General features: G+C 37.6%; 1 protein-coding gene across 1 annotated transcript; it reads right to left on the bottom strand.

The window, feature by feature from the left end:
- Nucleotides 1–25,028: 25,028 nt before the first annotated feature.
- Nucleotides 25,029–26,942, bottom strand: CXCL11 (C-X-C motif chemokine ligand 11). Its single transcript, XM_044224411.1, has 4 exons — nt 26,750–26,942; nt 26,035–26,161; nt 25,852–25,924; nt 25,029–25,618 (listed from the first exon to the last, which is right to left on the bottom strand). The coding sequence occupies exons 1-4, from the start codon at nt 26,904–26,906 to the stop codon at nt 25,577–25,579; spliced, it is 399 nt and encodes a 132-aa protein (XP_044080346.1). The 5' UTR covers nt 26,907–26,942; the 3' UTR covers nt 25,029–25,576.
- Nucleotides 26,943–27,318: the final 376 nt, after the last annotated feature.

Below are 27,318 nucleotides of genomic sequence, written 5' to 3'. Positions count from 1 at the left end.
TCAGTTGTTAAACTGGTAAAGAAATTAGCACAATTTTAACAGGGCAAAATAGGGGCAAAAATCAGTTTCTTAGTATTCAGTAGCACTTGGTCGATTATTCACAGCAGGTAGCGTCAAGAGGAAGCAGGTGATACCCAGATGGTGTACCATGCTGGGCCCAGCAGTGGAAATTCAGTATCCAAGGGATATAGTAGTTTGTTTTTGTTTTTGTCAGCGATTGGCAGTAGGGGACCCAAGGTGAAATGCTGTTGGGAATGTAGGCATCATCATGCTTCAGTGGGCAATCTTGCGCAAGTGAATACTTGGAACCTGGGGAAGTATCTAGGAGGCCTTTCCATAGTCCGTTAAGCTGCAACAATCTAGAGGTAGGCCAGGTTGAGGCTGAGTTTCATCCTCGGATTAAACTCGTTTAGCTGGTAGACACTGGTGTAGAGCTTGGCACAGATACCATGAGGAGCACATATCTGCACACTGGGCACACGTAAAACTTGACACCTCAAATGTAGGAATTTTGTCATCAGAACAATGACAAAGTTGTTGCTTGGGGCAGGCCAGCATTGCTCAGTCTGTGCCAGGGCGAAGCTCTCCGGTCAGCAAGTCAGGGGAACTAGCTGGGGGAAGCTGGGAAGACAAAAGGAAGGGGATGAGACAGGAACTGCCAGATCCCAGCCGACCTTCAGTGGCAAAGAGACTTTCTCCTGATGAGGGAAGGGCTCAGGAGCGAGACCGCGGTATGGAAGGGACCTCCCATAGCTGTTTGTGCAGGATAAGAAATTAGACTGTGAGAAAAAATGCCAGAATTTTTAGAGAAATGTCTGACATTCAATGATGGAAGAGTTTCTGAACAGTTCCAATGTTAAAAAAAAAAAAAAAGTGATAAGTTTACTTTTGTTTGTATTTAAATTCTCAGCTAACATGCTGTCTCAAACAGAGTTTGAGGCAGATTAGCTATCAAGTGGACTAGATATGTTATCAATGAGAAAATATTTCTTACTGGTTTTTTAAATTAAACATTACAGAGCAAAAACTGTGCCAGCCTGTGTTCGAAGTGCTTTATGATTATTTACTCAGTTATTCCTTAAATAATGACTCATTTAATCCAGAAATTTTAATTCTAAAGGCCATGTTCTTTTTCTTTTTTTAACATCTTAACTTTATTTTACTTTTTTCAGTGTTCTAAGATTCACTGTTAATGCACCACGCCCAGTGCTTCATGCGGTCGGTGCCCTCCTTAAGACCCCCCAACCAGGCTCACCCCTCCCCCATCCTCTCCCCTCGAAAACCTTCAGTTTGTTTCCGAGTCCAGTCTCTCATGGTTCGTCTTCCTGGGATCCTAACCCTTTTATCACATATGTAATTTACAAATATATTTTTCCACTTAGTAGGTTGCCTTTTAGTTTTGTTGATTGCATCCTTTGCCATGAAGAAGCTTTTTATTTTGATGCAGTCCCAATGGTTTATTTTTGCTTCTATTTCCCTTGCCTCAGCAGACACATGTAGAAAAATGTTGCTACAGCCAATGTCAGAGAAATCGCTGCCTGTGTTCTCTTCTAGGATTTTTATGGTTTCATATCTCATATTTAGGTTCCCAGTCGGTTTTGAGTTTCTTTTTTGTGTATCTTGTAAGAAATTGGCCTACTTTCTTTTGCATGTAGCTGTCCAGTTTCCTCAACACCATTTGTTGAAAAGACTCTTTTCCTCATTGCATATTCTTTCCTCCTTTGCTGAAAAATAATTGACCATAAAATTGTTGGTTTATTTCTGGGCGTTCTATTTTATTTATCGATGTGTCTGTTTTTTGTGCTGTACTATACTGTTCAGTTACCACAGCTATGTAACATAACTTAAGTCTGGAATTGTGATGCCGCCAGTTTTGTTCTGCTTTTTCAAAATTGGTTTGACTCTCTGGGGGTCTTTTGTGGTTCCATACAAATTTTAGGATTATTATTTTATAGTTCTTTGAAAAATACTGATAGGGAGTATATTAAATGATTGCTTTGGGTAGTGTAGACTTTTTAATGATTTTTTTTAATAGTCCATGAACACAGAAATGTTTTTGTTTTTGTTGTCTTGAATTTCTTTCATCATGGTTTTGTAGTTTTCAGAGTACAGGTGTTTACTCTCAAGTTTATTTCTAGAAATTTTGTTTTTGGTACAATTATAGTGGGAATTGTTTTTTTTTCTTTTTTTTGCATTTACTTACATAACTTTATTTTTTATTTTATTTTTTCTAATTTATTTATTTTCAGAAAAACATTATTCATTATTTTTTCACCACACCCAGTGCTCCATACAAGCCGTGCCCTCTATAATACCCACCACCTGGTACCCCAACCTCCCACCCCTCCACCACTTCAAACCCCTCAGATTGTTTTTTCAGAGTCCATAGTCTCTCATGGTTCACCTCCCCTTCCAATTTACCCAAATTCCCTACTCCTCTCTAATGCCCCTTGTCCTCCATGCTATTTGTTATGCTCCACAAATAAGTGAAACCATATGATAATTGACTCTCTCTGCTTGACTTATTTCACTCAGCATAATCTCTTCCAGTCCCATCCATGTTGCTACAAAAGTTGGGTATTCGTCCTTTCTGATGGAGGCATAATACTCCATAGTGTATATGGACCACATCTTCCTTATCCATTTGTCCGTTGAAGGGCATCTTGGTTCTTTCCATAGTTTGGCGACCGTGGCCATTGCTGCTATAAACATTGGGGTACAGATGGCCCTTCTTTTCACAACATCTGTGTCTTTGGGGTAAATACCCAGGAGTGCAATTGCAGGGTCATAGGGAAGCTCTATTTTTAATTTCTGGAGGAATCTCCACACTGTTCTCCAAAGAGGCTGCACCAGCTTGCATTCCCACCAACAGTGGAAGAGGGTTCCCCTTTCTCCACATCCTCTCCAACACATGTTGTTTCCTGTCTTGTTAATTTTGGCCATTCTAACTGGTGTAAGGTGATATCTCAATGTGGTTTTAATTTGAATCTCCCTGAGGGCTAATGATGATGAGCATTTTTTCATGTGTCTGATAGCCATTTGTATGTCTTGATTGGAGAAGTGTCTGTTCATATCTTCTGCCCATTTTTTGATGTGTTTGCCTGTTTTGTGTTTTTCTTAATTTCATTTTCTGTTGCTTCAATATTTGTGTACAGGAATGCAACGTATTTCTATACAGTGCTTTTTTTTTTAAGATTTTATCCATTTATTTGACAGACAGAGATCACAAGTAGGCAGAGAGGCAGGCAGAGAGAGAGGAGGGGAGAAGCAGGCTCCCCACTGAGTGGAGAGCCTGATGCGGGCCTGGATCCCAGGACTCTGGGATCACGACCTGAGCCGAAGGCAGAGGACCCAGCCCACTGAGCCACCCAGGCACTCCTATACAGTGCTTTTATATCCTGAATTCATTTATCCGCTCTAGTAGTTTTTTGGTGGAGTTTTTAGGATTTTCTATCTTTAGTACCATCTCATCTGCAGAATGAAAGCTTTACTTCTTCCTTGCTAAGTGGATGCCTTTTATTTCTTTTTGTTGTCTGATTACTGTGGCTAGGACTTCCAGTACTCTGTTGAATAAAATCAGTGAGAGTACTCATCCTTGTTTTCTTTCTTTTTTTTTTTTCTCTTGTTGCTGACATTAGAGAAACCGTCTCTGTTTTTCAGCAGAAGTTTAACACTGGTGGTATATAAGGCCTGAATTATGTCGAGGTATGTTTCCTCTAGACCTATTTTGTTGAGGGTTTTATTACGAATGAAAGTTCTGTGTCCTATGGTTCTTTTCCTTCATCTTGTTGATGTGTGATAAATCACACTGATTTGTGAGTATTGATCCACACTTGCCTCTCATGAATAGATCCAGCTTGATCACGATGAATGATTGTTTTAATGTATTATTAGATTTGGTTTGCTAGTGTTTTGTTGAGGAATTTTTGTATCTATGTTCATCAGAGTTATTGGCCCATGGTTCTCTTTTTTTTGTGGTGTGTTTATCTGTTTTTGGTATCAGGATGATACTGATCTCATAGAATGAATTTTTTCTTCCTCCTTTTTTCTTTTTTTTTTTTTTGAATATTCAGAAGAATGAGTATTAACTCTTTTTTAAGTGATAGAACTTGTCTGTGAGGCCATCTGGTCCTAGAGTTTTGTTTTTTGGGAGGTTTTTTTTTTTTCTTAATTCAATTAGCCAACATCATTAATTTCAGATGTAGAGTTGAGTAGATTCATCAGTTGCATATTAAAACCCAGTGCTCATCACATCACGTGCTCTTCTTAATATGCGTCACCCAGTTAGCCCAGCCGCCCACCCACCCCCCCTGTAGCAACCCCTAATTTCTTTCCCATGGTTAAGTCTCTCATGGTTTGTCTCCCTCTCTGATTTCTTCCCATTTGTTTTCCCTCTCTTTCCTGATGATCCTTTTTGCTGGTTCTTACATTATTCATATGAGTGAAACCATAATGATAATTGTCTTTCTCTGACATATTTTACTCAGCATAATACCCTCCAGTTCCATTCCTCCTGATGTAAATGGTAGGATTTAATCTTTCTGATAGCTCAGTAATGGAGTTTTTTTTTTTTTTAAATTATGCTTCAGTTCCATTGCTGGTAACCCATCTGACCAAATTTCTATTTCTTCCTGATTCAGTTTTGGTAGGTTATGTGTTTCCAGGTATACCATTTCTTCTAGGTTGTAGAGTTTTTTCACATGTAAATTTTCATAATTTTCTTAAAATGGTTCATATTTCTTTGGTGTTGGTTTTTGTTTCTCCTTTTTCATTAGTGATTTTGTTTATTTGGGTCTGCTCTCTTTCTCTTTTTGTTGAGTGTGGCTACAGGTTTATTGATTTTATTGATGTGTTCAAAGAACCAGCTGGTTTCATGATCTGTTCTATTTTTTTTTCTCTTTTGGTTCCTATATCATTTATTTCTGCTCTAATTTTTGTTATTTTTTTTCTGGTTTTGAATTTTGTTATTTTTCTAGATTCTTTAGGTATAAGGTCAGGTTGTTTGAGTTTTTTCTTTTTTCTTGATGTAGGTCTGTATTGATGATAACTTCCCTCTTTGAACTGCTCCCAAGGTTTTTGAATGGTTGTGTTTTCATTTTCATTTGTTTCCATGTAATTTTTGATTTCTTCTTTGATTTTTTGGTAGGCCCATTCATTCTTCAGTAGCATGTTATTTAACTTCCATGTATTTGAGCCCTTTACAGATTTTTTCTTGTGGTTGATTTCTAGTTTCATAGCATTGTATTCAGAAAAGATGTGTGTTATGACTTAGATCTTTTTGAATTTATTAAGATTTGTTTTGTGGCCTAATATGTGATCTTTCCTGGAGAATGTTCCACATGCATTTGAGAGGAACATATATTCTGCTGTTTTAGGATGCAGTGTTCCACATATATATGTTAAATTTATCTGGTCCAGTGTGTCATTCCGAGCAAATGTTCTCTTATTGATTTCCTGTTTGGATGATCTGTCCATTGATGTAAGTGAGGTGTTAAAGTCCCCAACTATTGTATTACTGTTGATTATTACCTTTACGTTTGTTGTTATTTACTTTATGTATTTGGGTTCTCCCATCCTGAGTGCATAAATATTTTCAATTATGTCATCTTTTTGGGTTGTCTTCTTTTGATTGTGTAGCGTACTTTTTTGGTCACTTGTTACAGTTTTTGTTTTAATCTGTTCTGTTATAAGGATTGCTACTCTCTCTTTTTTTCTTTTTAAAAATTCATTTACTTATTTATTTGAGAGAGAGAGAGCATGAGATGGGGGGGAGGTTAGAGAGAAGCTGACTCCCTGCTGAGGGGGGAACACAGTGTGGGGCTTGATCCCAGGGCCCTGGGATTATGACCTGAGCCGAAGGCAGATGCTTAACTGACCAAGCCACCCAGGCACTCTATACTCTGGTTTTCTTTTGACATCCATTTCCATGATCAATGTTTCTCTGCCCTCTCACTTTCAATCTGCAGGTGTCTTTAGATCTGAAATGGTTCTCTTGTAAGGCAGCATATAAATAGGTTTTTTAAAATCTACTTTGTTATTCAGAGTCTTTTGATTTGAATGTTCATTTATGTTCAAAATAATCATTGATAAATGCATATTTATTGAAATTTTGTACTTGTTTTATGGTTTTTTGTTGTGTTATTTTTCAAGGCTGCTGTGTAGAGCATGGGAGAGGGGAATGAGAACAGGGCAGTGGAAAGTGCCCCAGAGTTCTGTTCTTACTGAGATAAGCTGTGTCTTAGATATTTTCCATACTGCTGCAAACTTTTGGCTAATTTGAAGAGTTCTGAAAAAAGTTGGTTTTGATAGATTTTTTTTCCCCCAATGCTCTTTTTTCTTTTACAGAGGAGATTTTCAGAGGTCATTACTCCATCATTCCAGTGTACTTTCTGTTGAGTTAGTTTTTTTGTTTTCCTTTTCTTTTAAGACTCTATTTATTAGAGAGAGAGTGCACACATACATGAGCAGAGGGAGAAGAAGCGGGAGAAACAGACTTCCTGCTGAGCAGAGAGCCCAATGTGGGGCCTGATCCCAAGACCCCAGGATCATGACCTGAGCTGAGGGCAGATGCTTAACAACTGAACCACCCAGGCGTCCCTATGTTCTTCTTCTTTTTCTTTCTTTTTGAGGTAAAATGTATGTGTGTGTGTGTGTGTGTATATACATTTTTATATACATTTTATATAGATATAAACCTATATCTTATATGTATAATATCTATATTATATATATATTTTATATCTATATAAAATGTTTATTAAAAATGTATAGAGAGATAGGGGCGCCTGAGTGGCTCAGTGGGTTAAAGCCTCTGCCTTTAGCTCAGGTCATGATCCCAGGTACTGGGATCGAGCCCCACATCGGGCTCTCTGCTCAGCGGGGAGCCTGCTTCCTCCTCTCTCTCTGCCTGCCTCTCTGCCTATGTGATCTGTCTGTCAAATAAATAAATAAAATCTTTAAAAAAATGTATATATATATATAGAGAGAGAAATGTTTAGATCTTCATTGTACTATTAAATGAATCTCACAAATGCATACAGTTGTATAATCCAAATCCTTGTCAGGTTCTAGAATATCACTAACACTCCAGAAACTCCCTTCATGCCACTTGCCAGTCTGTCCTCACGCCATCTCCTCTACTCCTGACACTGTTGGTCTTCTGAATTTTTTTAACTATAGATTTGTTTTGTCTTTTTTAGAACTTCGTATAAATAGGACCATTTCAATATGTGCTATTCAGTGCAAGGCTTCTTTTTCCCAGCAGATGTTTTAGATTCATCCGTGTAGTTGCATGAATCCGTATTTTGTCTTTATTGCTGCATAGTATTCCATTGCACAAAAAGGTTTATCCATTCTCTTGTTGATGGACACCTCAACTGTTTCCACATTTCAGTTGTTAGTATAAAACTAAGCCCATGGAAAAAGGCCGAGTCACATTCCTCTAGGGACTAAATTGCCCCCTAAAGGCTTTGCTAAGGGCAAAGGGCAATCCTAGCCTGACTGACATTTAGCCTCAACCTGTAAGGATCTGTAAGTCTACTTTAACAATTCCTTTGGGAAATTTATCTCTAAACCCTCTGAGATACATGTTGACAAACATTTCCAAGCATATGGCCCACTGATACACCTCTAAAGGGTCTTACATAAAGGTTTTATTACTGGTAATGAATAACCTTTTCCCCAAACAATCGCTAGCCCCTCAAGGTCTTGGAAACCTTGCTTCCAAAATTCCTTAGAGACTTACACCATCCCTAATCTCCTCCCAATTTGCAGTCCTCACATCCCCAGGGCAGCAGCTCTAACCCACCGTTTTTTGCACCAAAGACATCTCAAGAATTCTTTCTTGTCCGTTGGCTCCGAAATCTATGTCATTGAACCTTATCTATATTCTAAGACTTCATCATATGGAAATATTCGGTAAATATTGGATGGGGAGGATAGATAGATAGGTAAACCTATACAGATTTGAAGAAACAGCATAAGTAAGAATTGTACATCTTCAAAAAGAAATTCTGTTGGCTTGTATTTGTACATTAGGACATGGTTATTATTGATTTTTCTGGTTTGAGGAACCAGGTTTAACTTAAGACTGATTTCCTGAGGAGTTAATATGGATTAAAGTAAGTAGAATTAATACATCTTTTCTTAGTGTGGTATAGTCCAGGCTCTTCATTCCAAGGACTGTAGGGTAACTATACAAAAGGTGATGCTTCTAAAAAGTTTCCTAATTATTTGTTGGAAGTTCTCTTTAATTATCCATTGAATGAATGAAAGAATGCAAATCTTTTTCAGTGTATATTACGTATACGCCATAGATGGTGTTGGAAGAATGAGGAGAATTGCGCTTGTTCTTGTAATAATGTTGGGACCCAAAGTAATCTCAGGGAAAATGATCTGATGTTTGTCCTTGATGGTTCGTATTCTAATTGGAAATAGCAAAAATTATGAAACGATGACTATCAATGAAGGAACTGTATGATCAGTGCCAAATGAGTGGCTCAGACAATAAATAATATATTCATAGAAGAATGTGCTCATAAGGACCAGGAGCATTCAGATGAACACTGTTGTGTCTATTTAGACAAATGGCCAGGAAGGGAAAGCATATACAATTAGAGAAGAGTCATAACTAATGGTATAGGAGGAAGCCGGCCAACCCGGCAGGTAGATTGGTAGAGTCTCTCAGAGACGGCTAATACTTTTTTAGGATTCTGTAGTGTCTGGTTCTCAGTTTTATAGTCCAGAAACTCTTATTTTTTTCCTAATCATCCAGAGTAAAGAATTAATGTTCTTTTTTTTTTTTTTAAGATTTTATTCATTTATTTGACAGACAGAGATCACAAGCAGGCAGAGAGGCAGGCAGAGAGAGAGGGGGAAGCAGGCTCCCTGCTGAGCAGAGAGCCCAATGTGGGGCTGATCCCAGGACCCTGAGATCATGACCTGAGCTAAAGGCAGAGGCTTCAACCCACTGAGCCACCCAGGCGCCCCAAGAATTAATGTTCTTAAAGAATTAATTCTGTTAACCAAACGTACAAGAGACTAAGACGCAAATAAAAAAGACAGTTTATTTATTTATAATGAGGACCTCCCAATGACTGGGAAAATTGAGTCTGGTATCCAAGTCATACTTTTCCTGTATCACAGCATCTGGGAAGTTGAATTAGTAACCTGAATGTTGTCTGGTGAGCATAGAATCAAAACATAGAATCAAATCAAAGAATAGAATCCTTCTATTCTTGCTTTAAATGGGAATTTGCTTTAGGGAGAAACTTTTGTAAATGTTATCAATGTGGAGAAGAATTTGAAAAAAAAAAAAAAGGTATCTTTTTTGGGATAACAGCAAGCCAACTATTACTTGCTACATCCGCAGGCAATACTAGGTGAATCATTTGAATAAAAAGCTAAAGCTAAATTACAACTCTTCTTAAACTTATTTTCTAATTTTTTCAAAGCTCTTGCATACTTCTTTTCTTTGTATTCACTGATCTGAGTTTAGTTTTGAAAGAAAAGAAGAGTTAAGGATATATTCCGTCTTTAGTTTCAGTTTCAGATGCTGCTGGTTTATCTTTAAGCTTTTAATTATGGCATCAGGCCAAAAGAAACAGTCTGCCCTGACTGATTTGTTTTGGGCCAAGAAAAGAAATGCTTTCCGAGAAACCAGTGTGCTTAAAAGAAGTTTCCTAAAAAGTGAGCAGGAGGAGTTCAGTGATTTCTGTAGACTGGGAATTCCCCCAGTTGATGTACAGTGTACCTTGGAGGGTGTAGGAGTGGAGGGCATAACTTTCCTTTTCACAGATTTCTTGTTTGTTTTGTTTTTTGTTTATGTATGTGTGTGGGTTTTTTTTTTCCCCCAGGTAGGCTCCATGCCCAGTGAATTTGAATTTTTTGAATTCACAACCCTGAGATCAAGACCTAAACTGAGATCAAGAGTTGGTTGCTTAACCTACTGAACCACCCAGGCACCCCTCCCTTTCATAGTTTTGATTGAACCTCCCACAAGATTCCCTTAGCTGCCAAAGTTTGGTTAATACTGCTTACACACTTTAAATTTCTGATACATTTCATCGTTCACAGCCAGTCTGAGCAAAGTGCAGAGAGGGTGGTAGACCCTTAAAATCATCGTGATTGGGAGATCCGAGAATAGCTTCTGTTGGGATCCATTTTAGACCATACAGTTTTCTGCTTTCTTCAGTTTATGGGATGATGGGATGGGCTAGGCATCTAGAGATACAGTATACAGTGGTGTCTCCCACTTGCTCTGTGATCTTAGATGTTAGCTGTGTCTGTTCAGTTTTCTTATATTTAGATGCTCATTGTAATACCTAATCCATCTACCTTTAAGGTTGTTCTAAAAGATGACAGAGTATTAGAAGGGTATTTTAACAAGTCTAAATGAATTTTTTACCAGCCAGCATTTTCACAAATATAGCCAGCTCTCTGGCCAGATTTTAGTTTTTCTCCTACGTGCAACAAATAGTATTTTCTCTCTGGATGGTGAAGTTATTTGTGTCATCAGATGTTTCTGTTATTCAATAGCCATAGGTATATGAGTCTCTGGATAGAGCTGAGGGTCGGAATCCTGCAGTATTTACTCTTCGGAAAGGCCTTGTTTAGACAACTTGGCTTAGCTATGATAAAGTATACTGGGAATTTAAAAAACAAGATGATGATGCCATTTTTCACTTCATTTTCATTGTGCTATAACTCCTAGCCTGAAAAATAAAACAAAAAAGAAGAAAGGGAAATCCATAAGAATTGGAAAGGAAGAAATAAAACTTTGTAGAGATCATCTACATAGAAAACCCAAAAGAATTTACTAAGTGTTAAAGTAATATCAGAATTGATCAAAGTAGATAGCTAGAAGATCAATGTATCATGTTTTCTACATCAGTAACAAATAATTAAAATGTTATTTTAAAAGAAAATTTTATAGTAGCAACAATAGGTATTTAAAAACATGAAATGATCAGGAATAAAACTGACAAAAGACAAGCAAGACTTGTTTGTTTACAGGAAATGTAGATGAATTTTTCTAAAATCACATCAAATAAAATAGTGGTGAGATTAAATACAGAGTGATTACTCTTTTTATAATGTTCAGTATAACTAAAGTTTAATATTTTGTTTAGGTATGTTTATAGAAATCTTTTTTAAAAATGAGAGAGCAGAGGTTGCATAACAATATGAATGTAGTTAATGCCACTGAACTCTATGCTTGAAAATGATAAAGATAGCAAAATGTTATGTTTCTTTTACCACAGCTTAAAAGAAAAGTGTATAATAAACACAGAACTCGGGATATTTATTATATCCTGAGTTGGAGGAGAGAAGGAAACACGACAGGGAAGGAACATAATTATACCTTTATTTTAAGTGATTGTGAATGTTCTCATGAATTCATGGGTCTTCATGGTATTACAAACATATATGTGTGTGTATATGCATGCATGGATCAGAGAAGACAATGTATGTATCATCAACATGATGATTAATCCAAATCTATACACCTGAGATTCATTAGAAAATTAATTTACTGGGGCGCCTGGGTGGCTCAGTGGGTTAAGCCGCTGCCTTTGGCTCAGGTCATGATCTCAGGGTCCTGGGATCGAGTCCCGCATCGGGCTCTCTGCTCAGCAGGGAGCCTGCTTCTCTCTCTCTCTCTCTGCCTGCCTCTCCACCTACTTGTGATTTCTCTCTGTCAAATAAATAAATAAAATCTTAAAAAAAAAAAGAAAATTAATTTACCATAAAGTCCTCACTTCAGGGAAATAGATTTAGATCCTTTATTTCTCCTTTGAAGAGGAGCCAAAGAAATGCGGCCTAACTATGCCACTACTTTTCTGAGTCATTTTATATCTTAAGCATTGGGGAGTTTCCAAGAATCTCTGTTAAATTATGGCAATATTTTGGTTTAGTAGAGTGATTGATGTGTTCAAATTAACATTCTATCCAGAGAGGGTCATTGAGTTGTTAATCCAGACATCAAAGAACTGAAGAGGGAGAGATGGAAAGACTATGATTAGTAAAGTAAACTGAATAAATGTGCTGGTGTGAGATGAAATTAGGGGATAGGCAAAGAAGACAGAAGGTGGGAATTGGTTTCCTTTTTGATTCCCTTTCCCCCCCTCTCTCTTTCTCTCTTGTGTCTCTATTTTTTTAAGCTTTTTCTATATTTTTCTCTTTAATGTCTTTCATTTTTCTTTTTTTTCTCTGTCTCTTTTTCTTCATAGCTCTAGAAGGCTGGAAGATAGTGGTTTAAGATATACTGGTGAATCCCAATACAGGGACTCCGTAGTTTTGCTTGGTTCCTAATATAAGAAAACTGAAGGATGGCTGATTTTTGTATTAACTGCCTGAATAAACTACTTAGTGTTAGAATTTATTTTATTAATAATATATCAAAATTAATACCATATGTTTTATGCTAAGATGTGCTATCTTTTTTTGGAATTTTTTTTATTATGTTATTTTAGTCACCATAAAATACATCATTAGTTTTTGATGCAGTGTTCCAGGATTCATTGTTTATGTACAGCACCCAGGGGGTTCCATGCTATACGTGCTCTCCTTAATGCCCACCACCAGGCTCACCCATCCGCCACACCGTCCTCCCCTCTAAAACCCTCAGTGTGTTTCTCAGAGTCCACAATCTCTTAAGGTTTGTCTCCCCCTCCAATTTCCCCCAATTCATTTTTCCTTTCCTTCTCCTAATGTCTTCCATGTTATTCCTTATGTTCCACACGTAAGTGAAACCATATGATAATTGACTGTCTCTGCTTGACTTATTTTACTCAGCATAATCTCCTCCAGTCCCATCCATGTTGATGCAAAAGTTGGGTATTCATCCTTTCTGACTGCTGAGTAATACTCTGTTGTATATATGGACCATATCTTCTTTATCCATTCAAGGGTTGAAGGGTGTCTTAGCTCTTTCCACAGTTTGGCTATTGTGGACATTGCTGCTATGAACATTGGGGTATAGAAGGCATCTGTATCTTTGAGTAAATACCCAGTAGTGCAATTGCCAGGTCATAGGGTAGCTCTGTTTTTAATTTTTTGAGGAATCCACACACTGTTTTCCAAAGTGGCTGTACCAAATTGCATTCCCACCAACAGTATAAGAGAGTTCCCCCTTCCCCACATCTTCTTCAACATTCGTTGTTCCTGTCTTGTTAACTTTTGCCATTCTAACTGGTGTAAGGTGGCTGTGCTGTTTTTTAAAGATTTCATATTTAATCTTAAATTTATCACATTTGATCTTAATGATCACTTTATAAGGTGTACAAGTATCCCTTGTATTTTGGAAGCTTGTGTTATGCCACTCTTTCTCTCTCTCTCCCTTTGTTTCTTTCTTTCTTTCTTTCTTTCAAGGTTTTATTTAGTTGAGCGAGAGAGAGTACGAGCCAACATGTACGACTAGGGGGCGAGGCAGAGGGACAAACAGAGCCAGAGAGGCATGGTTCCATCCCAGGAGTCTGAGATCATGAACTGAATCGAAGTTGGACACTTAACCAACTGAGCCACCCAGGTGCTGCGTGCCACTTCATTATTAACAAAAGACATGTTAGTATCTGTTTTTGAGAACTGAAAGGAATCCAAAGAGGATTTTAGCCTTTATGGAAAAAAGTGAAAAGTGAAAGGGTGTTCAGCATTTGTTTTGCAGAGCCGTTACAGAGAGAGTGCACACCTGGAACAGCAAGCATGGCCCACCAAGCCGCAGCCCCTGGAACTACAATGAGCATCTCAGCATCAGGCTGCCATAACTTTGAACTGTGTCTGTGAACATCTGTCCTTCATCTTAATTTATTTTGGGCATTTGTTAGCAGGATGCATCCTAAGGTATCTGAAAAGCCTAAGAGAGGTTATTTTTGGGGTCTGGGAACTCTCAAAAATTTTCCCACATAAATCAATAGTAATTATTTCTTTGCTTTATGACATTTTAACTTACGGAAGATTTCACAGGAATGCTCTGCTTTCAGAAAGTGGAGGAAATCTGTACCTGTTCTATAATAAGCCAAAATAAGATTCTATGGGAGGATTGCCATTTAGGCAATCTAATTCCAGAGTCTCATAACCACTTTACTGTACTGCCTCTGCAAATTGCTTTTATGAGCCTCTAGTGACAAAATCTATGACATCAACCAACAAATCAGCATACCTGGTCATCTGAAATTAGTAGCCTCGGTTGTCCTCAGGAAGAAACAGTTTTCTTGATGAATCTGTTTGACCCAGGATCATGAAGAGTATCACACAAGGACCTAGAAGAAAACTGAGAGTGCACTCAGCTGGAATTCTAAAAAGGATTTCATGAAGGTGTGTGCAAGACTAAAAGAATCAACATGGTATGCTGAGGGCATTGGTGGGAAGTTCGTATCTCAAAAAGTGGCAAAGCAAGGAAAGAATGTTATTGGAACCTAGAGATAAGCTCATTCTATATTTTTTTTTAAAGATTTTTTTTTCTTTTTCCAATTTATTTATTTTCAGAAAAACAGTATTCATTATTTTTTCACCACACCCAGTGCTCCATGCAAGATGTGCCCTCTATAATACCCACCACCTGGTACCCCAACCTCCCACCCCCCCACCACTTCAAACCCCTCAGATTGTTTTTCAGAGTCCATAGTCTCTCATGGTTCACCTCCCCTTCCAATTTACCCAAAAGCACATACCCTCCCCAATGTCCATAACCCTACCCCCCTTCTCCCAACCCTAAAGATTTTTATTTATTTATTTGACAGACAGAGATCACAAGTAGCAGAGAGGCAGGCAGAGAGAGAGGAGGAAGCAGGCTCCCTGCAGAGCAGAGAGCCCGATGCGGGCCTCGATCCCAGGACCCTGGGATCATGACCTGAGCCGAAAGCAGAGGCTTTAACCCACTGAGCCACCCAGGCGCCCAAGCTCATTCCATATTAACAGAAATAACATTTTCATGAAAAATAATTGTATTTTCCAAAAAAAATAGTGAAAAGAGTAACATTGTTTTATATTTTTGCAAATCTCTTTAAAGTCTGCAATGTCTGGCTTTAATAGAATATAGCTAGATTCTCATATTTATTTATGCATTTAATTGTTGTACTATTATATGCCAGGTAGCCCCTGGGAAACTCATGAGAGAATGAGACTAAAGAAGACAAATAATGCCTTAATATTACCATGAAAATAGTTTTGACTTTTTGGGTGCCTGTGTGGCTCAGTTGATTAATCATCCTACCCTTGATTTTAGCTCAGATCATGATCTCAGGGTTGTGAGATCAAGCCCATGTTGGGCTCCATATTGGGGAGTCTGAGTCTCTTTCTCTTGCTCTCCCTCCACTCATGCTTGCGTACTCTCTCTAAAATAACTATTTTTTAAGATTTATTTATATTTTGACTTTATAGACTTCCTGCAATATCTCAAAGACCTGGGGAGTGGGGTGCCTGGGTGGCTCAGTATCTGTCTTTGGCTCAGGCTCAGGTCATGATCCCCATGTCCTAGGATTGAGCCCACATGGGGCTCCCAGCTCAGTGAGGGGGTCTGCTACTCTCTCTCTCTCTGCTCTTCTTCCCTGCTTGTGTTCTCTCGCTCAAATAAATAAATAAATCCTAAAAAAAAACAAAAGTAAAGGACCCCCTAGGGGATGAGGGTGGTGGCATCACCTGTTGGAAACTATGGTCCTATATATATATATATATATATATATATATATATATATAGTAATACTTTATAATAAATGTATTATATATTATATATAAATTTTTATTATTTTTTAAAAAGATTAAAAAATTTTTTTTGCTTGACAGAGCACAAGTAGGCAGAGTGGCAGGCAGAGGGAGAGGGAGAAGCAGACTCCCCGCTGAGCAGGGAGACGACAGGGTCTCCATGCTAGGACCCTGGGATCATGACCTGAGCTGAAGGCAGACACTTAACTGGCTGAGGCACTCAGACACCTCTGAGCTTATATATATTTATTATTATTTTTTTTATTTATTATTTAATTGACAGAGAGAGATCACTAGTAGGCAGAAAGGCAGGCAGAGAGAGAGAGGGAAGCAGGCTTCCCACTGAGCAGAGAGCCCGATGTGGGGCTTGATCCCAGGACCCTGAACTGAAGGCAGAGGCTTAACCCACTGAACCACTCAGGTGCCCCTGAACTTATATTTTAAAACAAAATAAAAAACAGAATAATAATGACAATGCAGATGATTCACAAGATTTTCAATATAACTTAGAAAAACAAGTATTTGAAGCATCTTTGAATTTTCTAAGAACATTGTTCAATACAACATTTACCAGCTATACAAATGTTAAGATTACTTACTATGCAACTAGAAGACCACTTTGTGCAGAATCTAGTGAAAACCTTTTGATTTCTGGTGCTCCAGGCACCAAGAGTTTTATTTTAATAGCATGGGTGCTACAAGAATTCAAGTAAATATGATATGATCTTAGTCCTGAAAAAGCAAATATTGTAGAATAAATGACAGCTAGCAGTGGACACTCAAATCATCAAAGTATCCCATGATTACTGAAAGGAGTCTTAGAATCTCTTAGGAGAGGAAGGCATTGTAAGCAGGTAAGAATGATGTGTTATAGTAGAGGTAGGAGTGGTGTATTTTGAAATGTGCATGTGTGGGTTGGCTTAGGAAAGAAAAAGGGCAGGTAACTTTTTTTTCTTGTGAATTCAGAGAATAATTCTTATTTCTTAGAAAATGATTCTTCTAATACACCAGTTTTAAATTATGTTACTGACCAATTCACCTCTTTCTATCAAAATGTATTTTTGGGACAGTGTAAGCCTTAATTTTGAGAGTTTCACATCCCAAGATATATTTGAAATATTTTCTTCTTTTAAAAAATTAATTGTATACAAAAACAGCAAGAAAGCAATGTCTTGGATAATGTAATATTGAAAATTAATTTCCTTAATAATACTTCAGGTTTTCCTGTAATACAGAAAAAAATTCATGCCAAAAACTTAGCCATTCTCAGAAGTCTTTTTTTTATTTAAATTCAATTAATTAATGTATAATGTATTATTAGTTTCAGAGGTAGAGGTCAGTGATTCATCAGTGTTATATAATACACAATGGTGATTACATCATGTGTTCTCCTTACTGTCCATCACCCAGTTGCCCTGCCCTCCTCCCTCCAGCAACCTTAAGTTTGTTTCCTATGATTAAGAGTTTTTTATGGTTTGTCTTCCTCTCTGATTTCGTCTTGCTTTATTTTTCCCTTCCTTCCTCTATGCTCCTATGGCAGGTAACTCTTGAACAGAGTATGGAAAAACGAGTAGGTGTTGGACAAGTAGATGAAGGAGAAGGGCATTTCAGAGAGAAAATAGCCCGGAAGTGACAAATAATTGAGTACGATGGGATTAGAGAGTTTAAGGAGGTAACAGCAGCATTTTATAAAGATAGACTAAGCAGTGCATACTTTATACAGAAGGCAGTGAGAAGTTGTTGGAAGATTTTTTTAAAAAGATTTTATTTATTTGACAGAGATCACAAGTAGGCAGAGAGGCAGGCAGAGAGAGGGGGGGAAGCAGGCTCCCTGCAGAGAAGAGAGCCTGATGTGGGTCTTGATCCCAGGACCCTGAGATCATGACCTGAGCTGAAGGCAGAGGCTTAACCCACTGAGCCACCCAGGTGCCCCAGGTTGAAAGATTTTAAAAGGAAAATACCAGCTTTGCATTTTAGAAGGTATCAGAGAAAACCAGAGCTGAACAAAATTTAAAGCAGTAAAAACATATAATAAAGAAGTATATTAATTCTATGTGGATATATTTAGTACATACTCAATAGCCAAGCATAATTATAATCTTTTCTAGGACTGTTATGCAAAATTATCCCATTTATAAGCTCCTTTTAGTTAATTAGAGGAAACAGTTCTGAATTTCTCTGCTCAGTTCTGAATTTCTAAATCACTGTAAGTATTTGGTATCTCAGGTTATATATAGTTAAAACTCAACCTACTGTGGGGCCTGGGTGGCTCAGTGGGTTAAGCATCTGCCTTTGGCTCAGCTCATCATCCTGGAGTTCCAGGATCAACCCCTAAGTCCACTCCCTGCACAGTGGGGAGTCTGCTTCTCCTGCTCCCTCTGTCCCTCCCCCTGCTCCTTCTCTCTCTGTCCTCAAATAAATAACATCTTTAAATATATATATATCCCAACCTACAGTTTTCTTCGCTAAACCGTATCTTCCCCTGATTTCCCTGTTTGTGTTAGTGACAGTATTAATCTTTTAAACATCGAAATCTCAGCTTTTCCTGATTCCCTGCTTTGCTTTCATTTCAGATTCAGATCCTTAGCTTTTTCCTTAATTCCTTTCCTCAGCTTCAGCCTTCGCATCTAATCTGTCACTAAGTCTTAATGATTTTCTTTCAGCAATGTAATTTCGTCATAATTGTTTTCACCCTTATTACTTCAGTTTAGCCCTTATTTTTTCTATCATGATAAAGCACACATAAAGGTTAACATTTTAACCACTTAAAAGTATACAATTCACAAATAAGTGAAACCATATGATAATTGGCTCTCTCTGCTTGACTAATTTCACTCAGCATAATCTCTTCCAGTCCCATCCATGTTGCTACAAAAGTTGGGTATTCATCCTTTCTGATGGAGGCATCATACTCCATAGTGTATATGGACCACATCTTCCTTATCCATTCGTCCGTTGAAGGGCATCTTGGTTCTTTCCATAGTTTGGCGACCGTGGCCATTGCTGCTATAAACATTGGGGTACAGATGGCCCTTCTTTTCACGACATCTGTATCTTTGGGGTAAATACCCAGGAGTGCAATGGCAGGGTCATAGGGAAGCTCTATTTTTAATTTCTTGAGGAATCTCCACACAGTTCTCCAAAGAGGCTGCACCAGCTTGCATTCCCACCAGCAGTGTAAGAGGGTTCCCCTTTCTCCACATCCTCTCCAACACATGCTGTTTCCTGTTTTGTTAATTTTGGCCATTCTAACTGGTGTAAGGTGATATCTCAATGTGGTTTTAATTTGAATCTCCCTGAGGGCTAATGAAGGGAGTTGGGGTAAATTGGAAGGGGAGGTGAACCACGAGAGACTATGGACTCTGAAAAACAATCTGAGGGGTTTGAAGAGGCGGGGGGGTGGGAGGTTGGGGTACCAGGTGGTGGGTATTATAGAGGGCACGGCTTGCATGGAGCACTGGGTGTGGTGAAAAAATAATGAATACTGTTTTTCTGAAAATAAATAAATTGAAAAAAAAAAAAAAAAAAAGAAAGCCGTTTTAGTCCTAATTCACAGTAAAGTGCCGGGCACATGAGACTCTCAAAATATTTGAGAATAGAATGACTGGCAACAGAAACTAATTGGTTTGAAGTGAAGGTACAAAGGACTTAAAAAGTCCATCTAAACAGCCTTGAGTTTTACTCTTTATAAAGTGGAGATTCAAGAAATGTTCAAGAATAAGGGCACCTGGGTGGCTCAGTGGGTTAAGCCGCTGCCTTCGGCTCAGGTCATGATCTCGGGGTCCCGGGATCGAGTCCCGCATCGGGCTCTCTGCTCAGCAGGGAGCCTGCTTCCTCCTCTCTCTCTCTGCCTGCCTCTCTGCCTACTTGTGATCTCTGTCAAATAAATAAATAAAATCTTAAAAAAAAAAGAAATGTTCAACAATAGAAGATTGAGCCATCCAGTTATTCTAAATTCTGGGAATGGGACACAAGGTTGACTTGAATTGGGCAAGACTGGGAAAAGAAATATTTTTTCATAATCCAGGTCTGTATTTAGTAAACTTCATGTGATTCTAATACCATCTTCATAACTTTTTACCACATTTTCTGATCAATCTTCGTATTTTGTCAAATCTGTGTATTGCCTTTATTTTACTTACATTTACATAAAAAGGCAAATTTTCACTGCTATATGTGAAATCAGTATCACCTGCTATAGAAATAAAATGTAACAATAAAAGGAAACACAATGAACAAATACTAAATTCCAGCTAGATGTTATTGTGTGCCAAATTTCAAAACCTTAGGTCTTCTCTGTTTGTCAAAGAGAGATGAACATTGTTGATAAGGTGGTTGAAAACCATACTAATACCAAAATGAGACTTTCCATGATTTAACAAGGGGTATTAAAATTAAAATGAGACTAATTAAACTAATATTAAATGTTATTATCAGTGAGCCTGCTGGTATTGTCCCACATTTCAGGTAACACTGGTTTGGAAAGTAAGGGGAGTAAGTTGAACAGCATTACCATACAACCCTTCAATCCCACCCCTAGGTCTGTAGCTAAAAGAAATGAAAACAGTTATTCAAACATAAACTTGCACACAAATGTTCAGACAGCACTATTCACAATAGCTGAAAGGTAGAAACACCCAGATACCCATCAAACAATAAATGGCTAAAGAAAATGTGGTGTATATTCACAATAGAATACTATTTAGCCATAAAAAGAAACAAAATACTGACACAGGCTACAATACAGATTAACCCCAAAAATAAGATGCTAAGGGGCTCCTGGGTGGCTCAATCAGTTAAGTGTTCAACTCTTCATTTTGGCGCCCCCGCCCCGCCACTTGTGCTGTTTGTCTCTCTCGCTCGCTCTCTAAAATAAACCAAAACTTTGTGGTGGGTGGGAGAAGATGCTAAGTAAAAGAAACCAAACACAAAAGGTAACATATGTATGATTCCATTTATATGAATTATCTAGAATATGAATTATCTAGAATATCTAGATTCCACTTATATGAATTATCTAGAAACCCATAGAAACAGAAACAGGTTAGTGGTTGTCAGGCGCTGAGAGAAGATAATAAGGAGGGACTGCTAAATGGGTACACAGCTTCTGTCTGGGTAGTAAAAAAGGGTTAGAACTTTAGAGCATAGTGATGATTGTATAGCACTGTGAGTGCCCTTAAAGCCACTGAATTGTATACTTTTTTTCCCCCAATTTATTTATTTTTAGAAAAACAGTATTCATTATTTTTTCACCACACCCAGTGCTCCATGCAAGCCGTGCCCTCTATAATACCCACCACCTGGTACCCCAACCTCCCACCCCCCCCGCCACTTCAAACCCCTCAGATTGTTTTTCAGAGTCCATAGTCTCTCGTGGTTCACCTCCCCTTCCAATTTACCCCAACTCCCTTCTCCTGTCTAAAACCCCTTGTTAAAATGGCTTTCTTATCGAGTTTGTACTTGTGGGAGGGAGAGTAGATATAAAGCAGAGGAAGAATTTTTACAGTTATAGTTGCAATAAATAGTGTAATAGAAAAGAAGACAGTGTTACAAAAAGAAATAAATAGGATATCTAGTCTGAGATTGAAGGGGTGGTTTCACGCATGACATCCTGTTGAAAATGTCATTTAAGCTGAGATCTAAGTGATTGGTAGGCATTAGTTAAGTGAAAAAATAAGCAGAAGGAATAGTATTTGCAAAGGTACTGAGGTGGGAAGAATCTTGGCTCAAGTTTATTTATTTTTTAATATGCTTATTTTGCCATGAAGAAATTTAAATATATGTTATCTACTCAATAATAGTGTGCTGGTCTATACTACTTTTCTGAAAGAACCAAATTTATCATGTAGTTCTAACTCAATGAATTTTTAAAGATATTATTAAAAAAAGAAATGACCAATAGTAAAATACTAGGTCTTAAAACCATCCTAGGTATTTATATAGAAGTTTCATTTCCTATGGAAGTTTATGTAAGTTAGTGATATATAAAATATATATTTATGCTCTATGTCTTTACTTTGTCTTTATACTATATATCTATATTATAACATACTATAATTTGTGATATAAATTATATAGGCTTATATACAAATACCTTGGATAATAGTTGACATCTCATTATTGCTTATAGGCACCAGTCAGAAAGCCAGTCAGTAAGAGGGCCTGTTTGGAGCCAGATACCCTGCTCTGCTATTTACTTATCTGTCCATTCTCTGATCTGCTTTATGGCTGGCTCTGGTATCCATGGGAAAGATGCACAAATGATATGTTAAAATTGCTTTTTAAGAAAAGATTTTATTCATTTGAAAAAGAGATTGAGAGCACAAGCAGTGGGGAGAGGCAGAGGGAGAAGACTCCCCGCTGAGCTGGGAGCACAGTGGGGGGCTCGATCCTGAGACCTGGACTTTATGAACTGAGCCAAAGGCAGATGTCCAACCATTTGAACTATGTAGGTGCCCCTCTTTTCTGTTTTTAAATAAACAAATATCTAAGTATCTATATAAAGTGCTAAATCAGCTAAGATTTTTGGTTTCATACAGAGAAACCAACACTGACTGGTTAGCTTCAAAAGAAAAGGAATTTGTTAGTTGAAGAATCTGTAGGAAGACTGAAGAATCGGGCTTAGAAAATGGAAAAACCGCGAGAGAGCTGGTTACCGGAAGGACTAGCCATAGTCATGCTACAGGAATATGTGTTAGGAAGCCACAAATCTAAGATTTATACTACTACTACTGCCACTTTAAATACCTTTTTTTTTTTTTTTTAAACTGATAACATCTTGGTAGTGCCAGCTGGAGTTCAAAGTCTAGGGTAGGAGTGGTCCTGCTAAGACCTTGCTCTGGCTGCCTGGGAGATCTCCTTCCTTTGGTTTTTCTCTTTTGACCTCCAACCCAGATTCCCGTAATAAGGAATTTTCCCTGAGTAAGAAGGGGTTTGGGACCTAAGAAGACCCCTTTAAAAAAAGACCACTGTCTTTCACAATTACCCATTAAAATATATTTCTAAACAATTCTGTGTGATGACAGGTAGCTGTTTATTTCTTGAAATACAAGTTAAAATTGTTAAAGGCATCTCAATTTTTAGAAAGCATATTGTTTCTGTTTTAAGAAAGTTTGTGATATTTTACTACAAGAAAACGATTTTGATTTTTTTCAAGTTAAAATTATCTAGGTAACACCAAATTTCATGGTGTAGGCATGACTAAAAAGTAGATTATGTGTTTTTCTAAGAAAAAGAATCCTGGAGTACAAATCTTTAACCTCTTGGTTAGGTTTAATCCTAGAGATCTTACGGTTTTTGGTGCGATTGTAAATGGGATTGATTTCCTAATTTCCCTTTCTGCTGTTTTATTATTGGTGTATAGAAATGCAACAAAAAAATTCTGTATATTGATTTTATTCCCTGTGAATTCACTGAAATATGTGTATCAATTTTAGCGATTTTTTGGTGAAGTCTTTCAGGTTTTCTATATAGAGTATCATGTCCTCTGCAAATAGTGAAAGTTTGGCTTCCTCCTTGCCAACTTGGATGCCTTTTATTTCTTTTTGTTGTCTTACTGCTGTGGCTAGCATTTCCAGGACGATGTTAAATAGTAGTGGTGAGAGTGTATATCCCTGGCTTTTTCCTACCACAGACAAAAAGCTCTTAGTTCTTCCCCATTGAGGATGATATTAGCCATAGGTTTTTTTTTTTGTATATTGCCTTCATTATGTTGAAGTATGTTCCTGCTAATCCTACTTTGTTGAGGGTTTTTATCATGAATGGTTGTTATACTTCGTCAAATGCCAAATTATGGAAAGAGCCTAAATATCCACTGATTACTGAAAGTATAAAGAAGATGTGATGTATACACACACACACACACACTGAAATACTGTGATATTTATATATATAAAAAATGAAATACTACTCAGCGATGAAAAAGAATGAAATCTTGCCATTTGCAATGACTTGGATGGAGCTAGAAAATATTATTACACTGAGTGAAATAAGTCAGTCAGAGAAAGACAAGTACCATAAATTCCACTTATATGTAGAACTTAAGAAACAAAACAGATGAATATGGGGGAGGGGAAGACAAACCAAGAAACAAAGTTTTTTTTTAAGGTTTTTTTTTTTCCAATTTATTTATTTTCAGAAAAACAGTATTCATTATTTTTTCACCACACCCAGTGCTCCATGCAAGCTGTGCCCTCTATAATACCCACCACCTGGTACCCCAACCTCCCACCCCCCGCCACTTCAAACCCCTCAGATTGTTTTTCAGAGTCCATAGTCTCTCATAGTTCACCTCCCCTTCCAATTTACCCAAATTCCCTACTCCTCTCTAACGCCCCTTGTCCTCCATGAGGATAAGGTTTTTTTTTTAAGATTTTATTTATTTATTTGACAGAGATCACAAGTAGGCAGAGAGGCAGGGAGAGAGAGAGACACAGAGAGAGAGGAGGAAGCAGGCTCCCTGCAGAGCAGAGAGCCCAATGCAGGGCTCGATCCCAGGACCCTGGGATCATGACCTGAGCCAAAGGCAGAGGCTTTAACCCACTGAGCCACCCAGGTGCCCCCCAAGAAACAATGTCTTTTTTTTTTTTTTTAAAGATTATTTATTTATTTGAGAGAGAGAGACAGTGAGAGAGAGCATGAGCGAGGAGAAGGTCAGAGAGCGAAGCAGACTCCCCACGGAGCTGGGAGCCTGATGTGGGACTCGATCCCGGGACTCCAGGATCACGCCCTGAGCCGAAGGCAGTCGTCCAACCAACTGAGCCACCCAGGCGTCCCAAGAAACAATGTCTTAACCATAGAGAACAAACTGATAGTTACCAAGGGGAGGTAGGTGTGAGGAAAAATGGGTTAAATAGATGATGGAGATTAAGGAGGATACTTCTGATGAGCACCCAGGTGTTGTATTTAAGTGTTGAAGCCACCTGAATTCTACACCTGAAACTACTATCACACTGTATATTAACTATAACTGGAATTTAAATTAAAAAAAGAAAACCCCAGAAAGTAGAGGTGATTGCCAGACATATGCATATACTCATTTTTCAACATTTTTTGGTAGACAAAAGTGTTTTATATTTAAGTTAAAATGTATCCAAATTATTGCTACAATTTTTAAGTATATATAAAACCAAAATGCACAGTAAACACACATATCCCTATTGCACATCTCAGTGAAAGGGGTACATGGGTGGCTCAGTCGGTTGAGTGTCCGTCCGGCTCTTCGTCTCAGCTCAAGTCTTGATCTCAGGGTTGGGAATTCAAGCCCTGTGTTAGGCTCCCAGTGTGGAGCTGACTTAAGAAATAAATAAATAAAACCAAGCCACCACAACAAAATCTCAATGAAAAAAAAGTTGCTAAAAAAAATAAAATTAAAGCCAGAACTACTAATTCAGTTATGGAATATTTATAGTCTTATCTGTTTCCTTAGCTTATAATTTTTTTCATAGTACATTTCATGAATTACAGCCTTTTCATAAAATGGTAATATACGTAAGAACATATATGTGCTGTTATTTTTGGGGAAAAGTGTGGATTTGCATTAAAAATTATTTGGGGAATGTTTATTACACACACGGATGCATTCGAATCATACAGTCTTGACTCCAGTAATAATGTTAATATCTCCATTGTAAGTGAAAGTTGTAATATGGCAGGATAGATCATGTACAAACACATAACTTCTAGATACAGAAATATTGTCTTGGACACAAAAGAATAGTTCTAACTACCAGATTTCTGAGGTTTGCTGACGTAGAAGTGAATGAATGTACTTTGCAACAGGCAGGAAGAAAATCCGTTTCTTACTGTGGAATTCTTATCACTTTAGTTGTCATGGTTAAACTTGTTCTAGGTTTTCAAATCCTCTTTCCCCAGGACTTCATACAATTTGATGTTTTAAAAAATTCATTCTTTGAATTTTCTGAAATGAGAAAATGAGAGGTTTTTTTGGCATTGTGCTGTTCTTGTTTCCCAGTGATTAAGTTGACATGTAAAAACTTCTGGCAGAAAAAGAATGTTAGTGAAATCAAAGCCCTCTTATCAAAATGCTTCACACAAAATCCTAGCAGAAAAATATTTTCTTCAAGTCTGTTTTCTCAAAAGATCTGTCTTGGTTAAAATTAATTATAAAATACCAGTAATCTGATACCCTACCTTGATTATAATGCTTGCTTGCTTCGATTTGGGATTTAGGCATCTTTGTCCTTTACGTGCTTTAAGGTTGATACTGTTAAGGGAAGATCCAAAATAGTTTTAAATTTTGGTTGGAAAAACATAAGCAAAACAAAAACAAAAAAGCTTCCCACCACTGTCCTCTTTAGCAAGTTCATTACTTACATCACTTCTATTTTGTCACAGCTGTTACTCGGGTAAATTATGGTTGCTTTCTCAATATCTGCCACTTTCACTGCTTTTACTCCAGGGCCTATGCAAAGACAGCGTCCCCCCTTGAACATCGGGAAGCCTAAAACAGATCACAGCATCAGTTACTAATAGTTCCGTTTGCAACAGATGATTGTAGTTTATAATTCTGGTGAAGAATGTGAGCAGGGTTCTCATTAAGGATAAAGATAGCAGTCTGTCAGATAGCACTTGATAGCAATCTGTCAGATAGCGCTGTTACTGGGAAAGGAACATAAGTAACATGTTGATTCTCTCTTTAAATTTGTAAACCACTAAAGAATAAAAGGAAGCATGAAAAGTTATTGGAGATTAAGATAATCTCCCTCGTTTCCATGCTCAAGAATATATCCAGAAAGCTAATAATATTATCTCACATAAAATCTTGTTAACAGATATTTAAAACTATTGCTAAAGACTCTTGCCAGATATTGTAGCCAAATAAAAAACTCCATGAAGTTTATCAATTCTAGCTTCAATAATCATTTCTAGTACCTTAAACACTTCAGACATTGTCTGTCAAAGCAGTAGTAACTTCTAATGTCTGAGATTAAATAAAAATTTCCTAAACCTTTTAAGAAAAGATGAAACAAAGACATTTGAAGCATTAGAAAATGAATTTATAAGCTAAGAAATAAAAGGTACCATATACCTTGAACAACTGTAGCACAGACTATCACAGTCAAGGCTATAACCATGCCCTTCACACTCATGTTTGTCTTTCGCCGGTGTTGCCGCTGCTTCAGTGTTGATACTCTTCTTGGAGGGAGTAGAAACGCTGAATGTGAAAGAAGGTTCTTGACTGGCATAGGTAAGGCATTTTTATACACCTACAGTCCTCTTAGGACAACAGGAATTCCCCTTCTTGAGTCATGCTCTTTTGCTTCCAAGAGTTTCTATTTTGTTCTCATCTACATGTCACTGTCCTTTCCTGTTTGTTACAGTACTACCAGTATTAGGAATGTGAAAGCACTTTGTAAAGAGCAGAGAGCTGTATAAACATAGAATAAGTTACACCCAAATGGGAACCAGCCTTCTCAAATCAGCATTTCCTAGAAATGTATTTCATTCTGGGATTGACCATGGGCAATGAATTCTGATTGACATTCATTCTTTTTTTCTTTTTCTTTCTTTTTTTTTTGCCATTCATTCTTTCATTCAGGAAGACTATCTTCCTACTCTGTTTACCCTCCATTCTTCACATCAGTATAAACAAAACAT

The sequence above is a fragment of the Neovison vison genome, chromosome 11, assembly GCF_020171115.1.
Source record: "Neovison vison isolate M4711 chromosome 11, ASM_NN_V1, whole genome shotgun sequence".
NCBI lineage: Eukaryota > Metazoa > Chordata > Mammalia > Carnivora > Mustelidae > Neogale > Neogale vison.
This window is presented reverse-complemented; position numbering and strand designations above follow the sequence as displayed.